At 46.4% G+C, this 14,522-nt stretch overlaps 1 protein-coding gene across 1 annotated transcript in view; it reads right to left on the bottom strand.

Moving 5' to 3' along the window:
* Positions 1-8,303, bottom strand: part of npc1 (Niemann-Pick disease, type C1) — a 33,843-nt gene extending 25,540 nt beyond the window's left edge. Inside the window, exons 1-2 of the mRNA XM_080194759.1 lie at positions 6,458-8,303; positions 1,150-1,281 (exon numbers count right to left, since the gene is read on the bottom strand). Coding sequence (XP_080050885.1) covers positions 1,150-1,281; positions 6,458-6,529 — 204 coding nt within the window. The 5' untranslated portion in view covers positions 6,530-8,303. The remainder of the gene's footprint in view (positions 1-1,149; positions 1,282-6,457) is intronic.
* Positions 8,304-14,522: the final 6,219 nt, after the last annotated feature.

The following is a 14,522-nucleotide window of genomic DNA, read 5'->3' as shown; positions in this document are numbered from 1 at the left end:
AAATGTTCACCATGAGGACACAGGTTTAAGGTGCTGGGGAGCAGGTACAGAGGAGATGTCAGGGGTAAGTTTTTCCAGAGGGTGTTGGGTGAGTGGAATTGGCTGCTGTTGGTGGTGGTAGAGGTGAACTTGTTGGGGTCTTTAAGAGACTTCTGGATGAGTACATGGGATTTAATGGGTTTGAGGGTTATAGGTAGGCATTCAATAGGTGCAACTTGTGGGCTGAAGGGCCTGTTTATGCTGTGGTTTTCTATGTTCTATATTCTAGAATTCCTGACCATCATACCTAGGCAACTGAAGGCATGGCCAAGTGGTGGCCAGAAGGAATGTTTAATAGGCCAGAATTGAGTAGAGATAGCAAGTTGAGCTGCAGATTAGAAATTTCATTGGTGGTAGGAAACACTGGAAAGGGCATTTATAATGATATCAGAAATATCCAGGTTGATTTAGAGATTCAGCCTGTTAGTCTTTTCCTAAGAGCCAAGGATGAACCAATATATATTACCAATTTTGAAAGAGTGGACTTGGTGGGGAAGAGCCCACCAATAAACTAAAGGGAATGTGGAGAATCAATCAAGATGAATGCAATGCATTGAAATGAACATGCCATACAGGATTTAAGAAGTTACAATACTGGATTGCGAGGAGATTCAAGTGAAGTATTAACACCATGTGCCAGTTAGGCTGAATAGCATGTGCTAGAATTCAATAGTACTGCTGTACCTGGAGCCAAAGGCATCTGTGCTTGCTAATCTACAAGGGCTGGAAAATCTTAAGTATACTACACTGGCCCATTGTTTGGAATTGATGTATGGTCCTGTAATCTCCCTTCACATGTTGTACAAGTTACTGCTCCCTTTGAAATAAATTGTCATTCTTGCATCTGCCACAATGAGTGCAAGATAAGATGCTTCAGCAACATCTTTTTTTCCCCCCAATCAGTCCTTAAGATGCAAGGTGTCAGCTGCACTTAACCTGCTCATTTTATGAGCAAATGCTCCGAAAGGGATCAAGATCCTAATTCATGGCTCCTCCAAGAGGAAAACAATCTACAACAAATTGTAAATATTTTGTTAGTTTGCAAAACTGCCTCCAAGGTTTAGCAGATTTTAAATTTTGATCCATCAGCAAAATCCATAGGTTACTTACATCAATTAATTCATATCCTGCTTTAGGCAGTGGTTTTGGTGGGCCACTATATTTACAGTTATACCGTTTGTGTGTGACTGGATCTGTCCCACATTCTCCATACCAAACACAAGTTCCATTCAGTGCAAATACCTAAAAAGGGAAAGTGAAGTTTAGATTAACTGGCAGGTCATAAGTGCACATGACTAGCAGAGTCTTAGGGCATGAAGACTCAAGAATTTGACAACCCTCACCCAAATTGTCATACAGACAGTGATAAACAAGTGATGATTAAGCACAGGCAAATATTAACAATCCCTTTGTTGTTAAAGGAAGAGGAATGCCATGATAAATTCATACCATGACATGTTATGTACATTTCTCAATTATCACTCGAGACCAGAACATTCAAATCTGGTAAGTTTGCAGGGAAAAGGAATTAAGCAGGCATTGAATTAGCAGATCAAGGTCCCACATGTCTACTCCTGCTCTGTTATTGTTAAAAACTGTTTACTGGGGACAGTATACAATTCTTGCAGCAAGTTATTCCAGTTGGAGCCAAACATTGTAGGAAGCCATATCCAAGTGGGGGTGGGAAATTTGACTTTGGGGACAGCAGCCACACAAGATATTCACACTCATCTTTTAAAACTTAAATGAATGATCACTTGGCACAAACATTCAAGGTTATGGGCTAAGTGCTGGTAGATGAGATTAGGTGAAAGTTTAAATATGTTTCCCACATGGCAGTACAGACTTAATGGTCCAAAGGGCCTCTTCTGCAATATATATGCTTATGATATTGACCGAGAAGGGTTTTGACCAAATTTCAGAAAAGAAGATAGCTGATGATCTGGAATATGCTGCTGAAAGATGTTGGCTCATTGTGGAAAAGTTGGTGGATGGGGAGTCAGATGACTGATGTTTTATAGTTCAAAGGTAGAATGGCCTCCTGTTTTGCCCAAAGGAGTAGTCAACCATTCAGCCCATCAAAATCTCTTTCACCATTACATTAGATCATGGCCTCTGTGCTTAAACCCCAAACCAAATGATAAGCAGCCTTGAATACATTCAGAAACCCAGCCTCCATTGCTTTCTGGAGTAGAGAATGCTAAAGACCAACAACCCCCAAGTGCCCCCTACTCCTCTAAAGGGTGGGTTGGGGGGGCAGTGGAGAAGAGAAAGAGAGAACATCTCCATATCTACCCTTTTGTCACCTCATTCTATGAAGTATGGGCCTAAGGTTTCCTCAAACTAAACCCCTTCATCCCAAGAATCAGGCCAGTAAAGCTTCTGAACTATCTCTAATGCAAACATATCCTTGTTTAAGAAGGGTGCCAGGCAAAAGGCAGGGAATTATAGGCCGGTTAGTTTAACATCTGTTGTAGGTAAAATGTTAGAATCCATCATCAAGGAGGAAATAGCAAGGCATCTTGAGGGGAATTGCTTGATAGAGCAGACACAGCACAGTTTCGTTAAGGGGAAGTCGTGTCTGACAAATTTATTGGAGTTCTATGAAGATGTGTCTTGGGCAGTGGATAGAGGAGAGCCGGTGGATGTGGTCTTTGATTGTCAGAAGGCATTTGACAAGGTACCTCACAAGAGGTTATTGCAGAAGGTAAGGGGGCATGGAGTTGGGGGGGGGGGGGTAGGGTGTTAGCGTGGATAGAGGATTGGTTGTCAAATAGGAGGCAGAGAGTGGGGGGGGGGGGGGGGGGTCAATGGGTGCTATTCGGATTGGCGGTTGGTGACTAGGAGTGCCCCAGGGGTCAGTGCTGGGGCCTCAGCTATTTACCATTTATATAGATGATCTGGAGGAGGGAACTGAGTGTATGGTGTCGAAATTTGCTGATGACACCAAGATTGGTGGAACGGCAAATTGCACGGAGGGTGTGGAGAGTCTGCAGAAGGATCTAGATACGCTGGGCGAATGGGCCAGGAACTGGCAAATGGAATTTAATGTTGGCAAGTGCGAGGTGGTCCACTTTGGTAGGAAGAATGGTAGGAAGGACTATACTTACAGGGCAAAAAACTGCAGCAGGCGACAGTGCAGAGGGACCTCGGGGTCCTTGTGCATGAGTCACAAAAACCCAGCCTGCAGGTGCAGCAGGTGGTCAGGAAGGCAAATGGGATGCTGGCCTTCATAGTGAGGGGGATTGAATATAAAAATAGGGAGGTCTTGCTGCAGCTGTATAGGGCACTGGTGAGGCCACAGCTGGAGTACGGTGTGCACTTTTGGTTGCTGTACTTACGCAAGGATATTTTGGCCTTGGAGGGAGTGCAGAGGAGGTTTACTAGGCTGGTACCAGAGTTGAGGGGGTTGAGCTATGAGGAGAGGCTGAATAAACTAGGCTTGTACTCGTTAGAGTTAAGAATGAGGGGAGATCTCATTGAGACAGGACAGTAGGACTAGGGGGCACAGCCTCAAGTGGCGGGGGGGGGGGGGGGGGGGGGGTTTAGAATGGAGTTGAGGAGGAACTTCTTCACTCAAAGGGTGGTGAATCTCTGAAATTCTCTGTCCGTTGAGGTGGTGGAGGCTGCCTCGCTAAATATTTTTAAGACGCAGGTTGATGGGTTTTTGATAAGCGAGGGGATTAAGGGTTATGGGGAGAGGGCAGGAATGTGTAACTGAGACACGACAGATCAGCCATGATCTTATTGAATGGTGGGGCAGGCTCGAAGGGCTGGATGGCCTACTCCTATTTCTTATGTTCTAAGCAAGGAGGCCAAAACTACCCAGTATGCAAGGTGTGACATTACTGAGGCAAAACCTCCCTGTTATGAAACGTCATCCACCTTGCAATAAAAGGGAACTTCAGTTTGCCTTCCCAATTATTGCTGTACATGCACAGTAAAATCAGAACACCCAAAGCCTTCTATCCTGCAGCCTCTTCATTCAGTCAGTACATTCTGAACTCCAAACTGTTTTTGCTGATAACAAGTTTCACTGTTTGCAAACATGTGATCTCACCCTTCATTGAACAGTAGCAGACATGAACAAAAGAGGTCTGTCAAGGGCAGCAGTGGCACAATTGTTAGCACTGCTGCCTCAGCAATAGAGATCCAGGTTCAATCTGAACTTCTCCTCAGTGCTCTGGTTGCCTCCCAATCCAAAAAATGTCACCAATACTAACTCAACCTGCACAAGTATTGTTTCTTGCAGTTACACAAATATAGCATATATACAGTATTATAGGGAAGGAGAGAGCACAAAATGTAGTGTTGCAGTTAGGATATAGAGAAGGATCAACTTAATACAAGGTATGTCCATTCAAATGTCTGAAGGCAGCAGGGAAGAAGCTGTTCAAGTCAGATGGTAGATGTTCTGACTTCTGTTAGAGTCTTCCCCACCCAAATGGGAGAAGATAGAAACCCCACAGTACAGCAAAAGGCTGTTTGGCTCAGAGTCTGCACCAACCACAATCCCATCCAGGCCCCATTTCCAAGTCCCTACATATTTATCGACTAATCCCTCTAACTTACACATTTCAGGACACCAAGGGCAATTTTTAAGCATGGTCAATCAACCTAACAACATGCACATTTTTGGACTGTGGGAGAAAACCCACACAAACACAAGGAGAATGTGCAAACTCCAAACAGAGTGGCCCAAGTTAGGAATCAACCCCAGGTCCCTGGAGCTGTGAAACAGTAGTGCTGATCATTGTGCTACCATGCTGTCCTGAGAGTGATGAAGTCTGGAATTTCTCTTCACAGGTTGTGCAGCTGAATAGCTGCTTCACAGCGTGAACCCACTGGTGTACGTCCAGGGTACGTGCTATCCTCAATTATGAGGGCTGCTTTTCCAAGGCATCAGAAGTGTAGACAATGTCAATGGATGGGAGGCAGGTTTCTATGATCAATTGAGTTTGTGGTCTTGGTTAGAGCTGAAGCCATACCACATATGATACATCCATGGTGCATTTGTAAACTAAAAGGAGTGTCATAGTGGACAGTGAATTTCCCTTAGCCTTCTGAAAAAGTAAGGCACTGGTGGGTTGGAACTACAGCATCATTGTGGAAGAACTAAGACAAGTTGTGGTGATCAGGACACTTGAAATGCAACCATTTCCACTTCATTTCTTGATGCTAAATTGCCCCTCAAGTGTCCCAAGACATGTAGATACATTAATTACATGGGTTTCAGAGATAGAACAACACATGTTTCCTGTCAGTGTTGGTACAAGTCAAGGTGTTACTTACAAGATAATGAAGAGGCTAGGTAGGGTAGAGGTAGAAAGATTCTTTCCACTTAGAAAGGAAAACAGAACTAGAGGGCACAGCTGCAAAAATAAGAGGCGGGGGGGTGGAGAACAGTTTAGAACAGAGTTGAGGAGGAACTTCAGTCAAAGGGTGGTGAATCTCTGCCCATTGAAATGGTGGCAGCAACCTTGTTGAATATATTTAAGTCATTAGGTAGATAGATTTCTGATAGAAAATGGAAGTTATGGGGGGTAGGGGTGTGTGGAACTGATCCACTTCAGATCAGCCATGATCTTATTGAATGGCAGGGCAGGCTCAAAGGGCTAGATGGCCTACTCCTATTTACATTCTTATGTTGTTACAGATTAGATGGGCCAAACAGCCTCCTACTGCATTACAGGGACTCAAATGTCCTGTTAGACTAGCCAGTGCCAATCTCCCTCAGGGAGCCCCTCCCTATCTGCTGTGATACTGACAGGCTCCAGTCACGAGGAAGCTTGTGTACACTGAGTGAGCTGTGCGCGCAGGCGCAGTGAGTCATCGGATCGGACCACGGTGAGGTGACATGCGACGGCGAAGGATTCCCATAGGCCAGTCCATCCCTGGCCGAAGGGTGGGGGAGACAAAAACGTTATCCTGAGTATCGCCACTTGGCAAACAGTCCCTGACACTCGACGATACAAGATCCCCCCTCAATACAAATGGATCCGTCCATAAAAAAAGTTATCCGCCCACTAAAGGCGGTTTCAGTCAGCCGGTTACCTCGAAGAGGAGAGTTAACAGGAAAGCTCCACACACACGCTGTTTTACAGCTTTTACTTTATATACAGCTGGCGACTGAAGCCAAATCACTAAAACACCGCCCCCCACCCCCCCCTTCCAAGATAAACCCGACGTCCTAAACAAGAGGCTCAGGGCAGATAAGCCGGCTAATTGACAACCTGCCCAGCATCTCTTCAAAAGAAGAGATAAGATCTCTTCTTCTTCCCCTTCCCACCGGAGCAGTTTCCGCCATCTCTCCCTCACACAGACATCCGATCACGGCCCCACGGCACATGGGGAACCGGCCCCCCGCGGCTCAGCGCGAGCACCGGCCGTTAGGGTTTGAACGGCTCGCGCCACTCACCGAATGTTCTGGAAGCTTCAGGACCGCCAGCAGCAGCAGCGCGGCGGCGGCGGCGACACACGGGCTCCTCATGGCAGCCGCTCCGAATCGCCGGTAAGATAGTACAGCTGGGGATAGAAAGGCGTTCTTCACTCACTCCCTCTACCTCACCAACCTCTCCCTTTTTATATTACACCCCTCCCCGCGGGCGGAGCAGAATAGTAACCGCCCTCCTCCCCGGCTGCTCCTCCCATTCAAATCGCCCTGATTTTCATTTATCACAGTAAGAAGTCTCACAATACCAGGTTAAAGTCCAACAGGTTTATTTGGTAGCGAAGGCCACTAGCTTTCAAGGCTTTTCCCCTTCGTCAGGTGACTGGGGAGTTCTGATCACAAACAGAGCATGTAAAGTCACACACTCAGTTTACAGAATACTGATTAGAATGTGAGTCTTTACAGCTAATCAAGTCTTAAAGGTACAGACAATGTGAGTGGAGAGAGGGTTAAGCCCAGATTAAAGGGATGTGTATTGATTCCAGACAGGATAGTTAGTGAGTCCACACAAGTTATAGATAGTGCAACATGAACCCAAGATCCCGGTTGAGGCCGTCCTCATGTGTGCGGAACTTGGCTATCGGTCTCTGCTCAGCGACTCTGCGCTGTCGTGTGTCGTGAAGGCCGCCTTGGAGAATGCTTACCCGAAGGTCAGAGGCCGAATGCCAGTGACCGTTGAAGTGTTCGCCAACAGGAAGACAACAGTCTTGCCTGGTGATTGTCGAGTGATGTTCATTCATCCGTTGTCGTAGCGTCTGCATGGTCTCCCCAATGTACCATGCTTCGGGACATCCTTTCCTGCAGCGTATCAGGTAGATGTGATTGGCCGAGTTGCAAGAGTATGTGCCGTGTACCTGGTGGATGGTGTTCTCATGTGTGATGGCATCCGTGTCGATGATCCGGCATGTCTTGCAAAGGTTGCTGTGACAGGGTCATGTGGTGCCGTGGTCACTGTTCTCCTGAAGGCTGGGTAGTTTGCCACGGACAATGGTCTGTTTAAGGTTGTGCGGTTGTTTGAAGAAATGGGGGTGTGGGGATGACCTTGGCGAGATGTTTGCCTTCAACATTTTGAAGACTCCAGAGAAGATGTCGTAGCTTCTCCGCCCCGGGGAAGTACTGGACAATGAAGGGTACCCTGTCCACCATGTCCCCTGTTTGTCTTCTGAGAAGGTCAGTGCAGTTTTTCACTGTGGCGTGTCAGAACTGTCGATCGATGAGTCGAGCGCCATATCCTGTTCTTATGAGAGCATCTTCCATTGTCTGGAGGTATCTGTGAATTACCTGACAAAGGAACAGCATTCCGAAAGCTAGTGGCTTTTATTACCAAATAAACCTGTTGGATTTCAACCTGGTGTTGTGAGACTTCTTACTCAATTATTAGAAGTCCAGATCAGGCCAGACTTTCTGTCACCAAGAGCTCCTGCAGTTATTTGGCAACAGGTTACATGTAAGCAACACCATGGAGATGGACACCTGGGGGTGGGCCCCAATGTTCTGTCAGGCAGGCATCAAGAAACTCACTGGGCATTGGGACACCCTCCCAAGACCTCGTTGGTCGGAAGCCAGAGAAGTTTCTGGAAAGGCAGGCAGGCAGGGGGATAAAGCTATACATCTCAATCAGACTAGCAGCGAAGACTCAACAAGGGAGGCTACCTTGACTATTGGAAGACTGACCAGGGAAGGAAGGAAGAAGCTGCCATAGAGACTCTCCTTCGTGTCAACAGACCAGAAGGACTCAGAGAATTGAGCCTGCAGTTTAACCAAATCATCTTTGCGGGTAATATACTTGAATCTGGGGTATCCTCTTGTGTTATGTGAGTAATTTAAGGATTAATAGTGTTATTATTAATAAACTTATTGAATCTTTATTTGTGTTTGTCCTTTGTCCATCTTGCAAATAAGGACACTGGGGTAAAACCTTTGAGTAAGTAAACTGGTCAAAAGTGTCTGAGAATTAACAGGTATGACACTGTCATCACAGGAAATTCCCAGGAAGAAAGTGGAAATGTTTTGGGGATATCCTCAAAGCAACTCAGAAGAGATCAGTCATCCACACCGTCCCAAGGGAATCCCTGGCTTTTGACCAACCAAAATGGAGAAGCTTGATCCTGGTAGGCACACCTCAGGAGTCTTGGGGCCCGATTTTGTCATTGAAAACGGGCGCGTAAACGTGATGAGGTCAGGCGTGAGACCATTAACACGATCTGTGCCTGCGTCCACGCAGATGCTTACTTTACCGAGGCCCAGGAATGGCTGCGATCTGATTCGTACCTGAAACGGGTGCAACAGCAATCTAATTGCATTTTCATGTATTTAAATTGAATTAATGAACTGCCCAGCCAACTTTATCAGCATTTCCCCCTTTATCACCATGTTCTCTGACCCGGAATCGGACCGAAACAAAATAAACAAGCTAAATAAAAGTCGTTTCAGGTACTCCATTGAAGAGTTAAGTTCAGAGCTTCCAATGGCTCTCTAACTGAGATTGATGGTGGGGAGGGGAGGGGAGGGGAAGGCGGGTCAGATGTATCTCTAGTGAGTGCGGGGAGGGAGGCCAGATCGTTATTTGGTTGGGTGAGGGGAAAGAGATGGGTCTGATCATTCTCGGAGGAGGTGGGTGGGTCAGATATACATCTGGTAGGTGGGGGGAGGGAGGCCAGATCATTCTCTTGGTGGGGGGAGGGGGAGTGAGGCTAGATCATTCTCTTGGGGGCAGTGGAGTGAAGCCAGATTGTTCTTTTGGGAGTGGGGGGGTGGCGTTCATTGAGGCCAGATCGTTCTCTGGGGATTGGGGGGGGAGGAGGGAGACAGGTAAGATGTATCTCCAATGGGGGTGGGGGGGAAGGCTAGATGGATCTCGTGGGGGGAGGGGGAGGGGGGGGCAAGGGAGTCCCCTGCCAATTTGCAGATGATCGATCAGTGGGCGGAAAGGGGGCAGAGGGTCGCAATCGATCTGGATTGTGGGGAGGTGAGTAGATAAGGGGAACAGTGATGTCTGTGGGGGCCATTGCTTCCACTTTTCGCTTCCGGGCCATTTTCTGCAGTTTGGGAGCAATCTGACGGGTATGCTTTTTCAATTTTTTTCTAACTGTACATGTGCAGTTCAGCGGTCCAATCGTTTTGGGCGCGATAAGCCCTGCCCACAGCGCGATTCAGACTCACGGTTTTTTTTTCAAGCTAAGTGCGCATGAAAGCAAATTTCCAAGTTGGATCTGAATTGTGCCTAGATTCAGCACTTCGAATGAAAATGGTAAAATCAGACTCTTAGTTGGCAACACGCAAAATAACAGTCAATGTGTTTGAGAGAGCACAGAAACGTCCAAGCATTTCACCTGCCCGATTCTTCAGGCACTACCTGTGGTATGTGGCAGAATCTGCATATCTACATTACAGGACTTGTTGCAGGATAAAAGAATAGAAAGTGGTAGCACTTGGGTTTTAGATGTAACAACAGAACAGGTTTATTAGGTAAGGGCAAAATATTGCAATGATTGAATCCGAAACAAAAACCTAAAATGCTGGAAAATCTCAGCAGCTCTAACAGCGTCTGTGGAGAGAGAATAGAGCCAATGTTTTGAGTCTTGTTAATCTTTCATCAAAGCTCAATTTGGCTTATTAGGTAGTTGCTTAGTGTGGCTGGACCCAGACTAACCAAAAAGAAAGCTGGATGCAGACTGAATAAAGCCTATGAAATAGCCAATGACATTACAAAGTGACCATGTGACCAAACCCGTAAAGGACCGTTCAACTCACAGTAACTAATATATAACAGCCCTTCTTTGTTTCTAATGTCTCATAACAATGAATAACTATGATATCCTTCATCAGACAATATATATATGTATATTGGCAGGCAAGTTATCATTACGTAGTTAACAGGAAATTTGATTTATTATTTTCACATACAGTGATAAGTATTGTTTCTTGCGTGCCATACAGACAAAGCATATCCTACATAGAGAAGGAAAAGAGAGAGTGCAGAATGAAGCCAGGGTGTAGAGAAAGATCAACTTAATGTGAGGTATAGAAATAGAATCTCTGTTAATATTTATAAATTTAAAAATGGATCAATAAAACATGTTGAAAAATGAAGAAATATAATTAGTATGCATGCTTTCTGTCTTCATTTTTCTATTTCTTTGCTTTTTACAAATAGTGAGAATTGAGTGTTAGAGAACTGGAACTGCAGCTCAAGGATCTTTGTCTGGTTAGGGAAAATGAGGAGATGATAGACAGGAGCTACTGGCAGGTGGTCACACCGGGACCACGGGAGGCAGACAAGTGGGTAATGGTCAGGAAGGGGAAAGCTCAGGTGATAGAGAGCACACCGGTGGATGTCCTCCTTCATAATAAGTACTCCTGTCTGAGTACTGCTGGGGGGGACAGCCCATCTGGGGGAAGCAGCAGTGGCCGTGTCTGTGGAGCAGAGTCCGGCCCTGTAACTCAGAGAGCTAAGGAAAGGAGGAGGAAGGCAGTATTAATCGGGGACTCTACAGTGAGGGGGGTCGGATAAGCGATTTTGCGGAGGCACATGGGTGTCTCGGATGGTGGTTTGCCTCCCTTTTGCCGGGATCCGGGATGTCTCTGGTTGCAACCCAGAAATCCTGAGGTGGGAGGGAGAGGAGCCTGAGGTCGTGGTACATATTGGTACCGCTGACATAGAAAGAGGGAAGGAGTCATGAAAAGAGAATGTAGGGAGTTAGGTAGACAGTTGAGAAGGAGGAACGCTAAGGTAGTAATCTCGGGATTGCTGCCTGTGCCACGGGAAAGTGAGAGCTGGAATGGAATGAGGTGGAGGATGAATGCGTAGCTGAGGGACTGGAGCAGGGGGCAGGGATTCAGGTTCCTGGATCATTGGGACCTCTTTAGGGGCAGGTGTGACCTGTACAAAAAAGACGGGTGGCACTTGAATCCCGGGGGACCAATATCCTGGCAGGAAGATTGGCTAAGGCTACTGGGGAGACGTTAAACAAGAAAGGTTGTGGGGAGGGAATCGAGATGAGGTGACTGGGAGCGAGGACGTTAGCTCGCAAATAGAGAAGGATTGTAGACAGTGTAACAGGGAGGATAGACGGGTGATGGAGAAGGGGAGTGCTCAGACCGAAGGTTTGAGATGTATCTATTTTAACGCCAAGAGTGTAGTGAATAAAGTGGATGAGCTTAGAGCATGGATCGCTGCTTGGAAATGTGATGTGGTGGCCATTACAGAGACTTGGATGTCTCAGGGACAGGACTGGATACTTCAGGTGCCGGGTTTCAGATGTTTCAGAAAGGACAGGGAGGGAGGCAAAAGAGGTGGGGGAGTGGCACTGTTGATCAGGGACAGTGTCATGGCTGTAGAGAAGGTGGGTGCTGTGGAGGGATTGTCTACGGAGTCTCTGTGGGTGAAAGTAAGTTTGTCATGCAGAACAGGGAGGTTTTGGTAGGTTAAGGGAACCGTAGTGCACAAAAGTTGTAATGAACCTAGTCAAAAAGAAAAGGAAAGCGTACGAAAAATTCAGAGAGTTAGGGAAAGTAAGGGAACAATAAGGAATCAATAACTTTGCTGGGTGTTTTCTATAGGTCGCCCAATAGTAACAGGCATGTTGAGGAGCAGATAGGGAAACAGATCCTGGAGCGATGTAGTAATAACAGAGTTGCCGTGATGGGAGACTTTAATTTCCCAAACATCGATTGGAATATCCCTAGGGTAAGAGGTTTGGATGGGGAGGAGTTTGTTAAGTGTGTTCAGGAGAGTCTCCTGACACAGTATGTGGATAAGCCTACAAGAGGAGAGGCTGTACTCGATCTGGTACTGGCTAATGAACCTGGACAGGTGTCGGATCTCTCGGTGGGAGAGCATCTTGGGGATAGTGATCATAACTCTATCTCCTTTACGCTAACATTGGAAAGAGATAGGACCAGGCAAGCTAGGAAAGTGTTTATCTGGAGTAAGGGGAAATATGAAGCCATCAGGCAGGAAATTAGACGAGTAAATTGGAAGGAGGTATTCTCGGCGAAAAGTACTGAGTAAGGTGGCAGATTTTCAAGGAATGTTTGTCTGGAGTTCTGCACAACAACGTTGCGATGAGACAGGGAGGTTTTGGTAGGTTAAGGGAACCGTGGTGCACAAAAGTTGTAATGAACCTAGTCAAAAAGAAAAAGAAAGCATACAAAAGGTTTAGAGAGCTAGGCAATATTAGGGATCTAGAGGAGGCTTGTAGGAAGGAATCTAAGAAGGAAATTAGGAGAGCCAGAAGAGGTCATGAGAAGGCCTTGGCAGGTAAGATTAAGGTGAACCCTAAGGCGTTCTACAAATATGTGAAGAGTAAAAGGATGAGATGTGAAGGAATAGGGCCTATAAAATGTGAAGGTGGGAAAGTTTGTACAGAACCGGTAGAAATAGCAGAGGTGCTTAATCAATACTTCACCTCGGTAGTCACAGTGAAAAAAGATCTGGGTGGTTGTACTGCAGACTTGCAAAAGACTGAAAAGATTGAGTATGTGGACATTAAGAAAGAGGATGTGTAGGAAATTTTGAATAGCATCAAGACAGATAAGTCACCAGGACTGGATGGGATGTACCGCAGGTTACTGTGAGAGGCGAGGGAAGAGATTGCAGAGCCTCTGGTGATGATCTGTGCGTCGTCAATGGAGACGGGAGAGGTTCCGGAGGACTGGAGGATTGCAGATACGGTTCCTATATTCAAGAAAGGGAATAGGGATAGCCCAGGAAATTACCGACCTCAGTGGTTGGTAAGTTGATGGAGAAGATCCTGAGAGACAGGATTTATGATCACTTAGAGAAGTTTAGTATGCTGAAAAGTAGTCAGCACGGCTTTGTCAAAGGCAAATCGAGCCTTACTAGCCTGGTTGAGTTCTTTGAAAATGTGACTAAACACATTGACGAAGGAAGAGCAGTAGATGTGCTTTATATGGACTTCAGCAAGGTGTTCGATGAGGTCCCCCATGCAAGACTTCTTCAGAAAGTGAGAGGGCATGGGATCCAAGGGGCTGTTGCCTTGTGGATCCAGAACTGGCTTGCCCACAGAAGGCAGAGAGTGGCTGTAGATGGGTCTTTTTCTGCATGGAGGTCGGTCACCAGTAGACTGCCAAAGGGATCTGTTCTGGGACCCTTGCTTTTGTAATTTTCATAAATGACCTGGATGAGGAAGTGGAGGGATGGGTTGGTAAGTTTGCTGACACATGAAGGTTGTTGGTGTTGTGGATAGTTTGGAGGGATGTCAGAAGTTGCAGCATGACATAGATAGGGTGCAAGACTGGGTGGAGAAGTGGCAAATGGACTTCAACCCAGATAAATGTATAGTGGTCCATTTTGGCAGGTCAAATGGGATAAGAAGTATAATATCAAGGGTAAGACTCTTAGCAGTGTAGAAGATCAGAAGGACCTTGGGGTCTGGGTCCATAGGACTCTTAAATTGGCCTCGCAGGTAGAGGATGTGGTTAAGAAGACGTATGGTGTACTGGCCTTCATCAATCGAGGGATTGAGTTTAGGAGTTGGGAGATAATGCTGCAGCTTTATAAGACCCTGGTCAGACCCCACTTGGAGTACTGTGCTAAGTTCTGGTTGCCTCATTACAGGAGGGATGTGGAAGCTATTGAAAGGGTGCAGAGGAAATTTACAAGGATGTTGCCTGAATTGGGTGGCATGCCTTATGTGGATAGGTTGAGAGAGCTCGGTCTTTTCTCCTTAGAGAGACGAAGGATAAGGGGTGACCTGATAGAGGTGTATAAGATGTTGAGAGGTATAGATCGGATTCTCAGAGGCTTTTTCCCAGAGCTGAAATGGTTGCCAGGAGAGGGCACAGGTTTAAGGTGCTGGGGAGTAGGTACAGAGGAGATGTCAGGGATAGGTTTTTCACTCAGAGGGTGGTGGGTGAGTGGAATCGGCTGCCGTCGGTGGTGGTGGAGGCAAATTCGATAGAGTCTTTTAAGAGACTTCTGGATAAGTACATGGGACTTAATAGGATTGAGGGTTATAGGTAAGCCTAGTAGGTAGGGATATGATCGGCGCAACTTGTGGGCTGAAGG

This window comes from Carcharhinus amblyrhynchos, chromosome 8 (assembly GCF_965287045.1).
Source record: "Carcharhinus amblyrhynchos chromosome 8, sCarAmb.v2.hapA, whole genome shotgun sequence".
Lineage (NCBI taxonomy): Eukaryota > Metazoa > Chordata > Chondrichthyes > Carcharhiniformes > Carcharhinidae > Carcharhinus > Carcharhinus amblyrhynchos.
The sequence above is the reverse complement of the archived record's forward strand: the minus strand, read 5'-3'. Positions and strand labels throughout refer to the sequence as shown.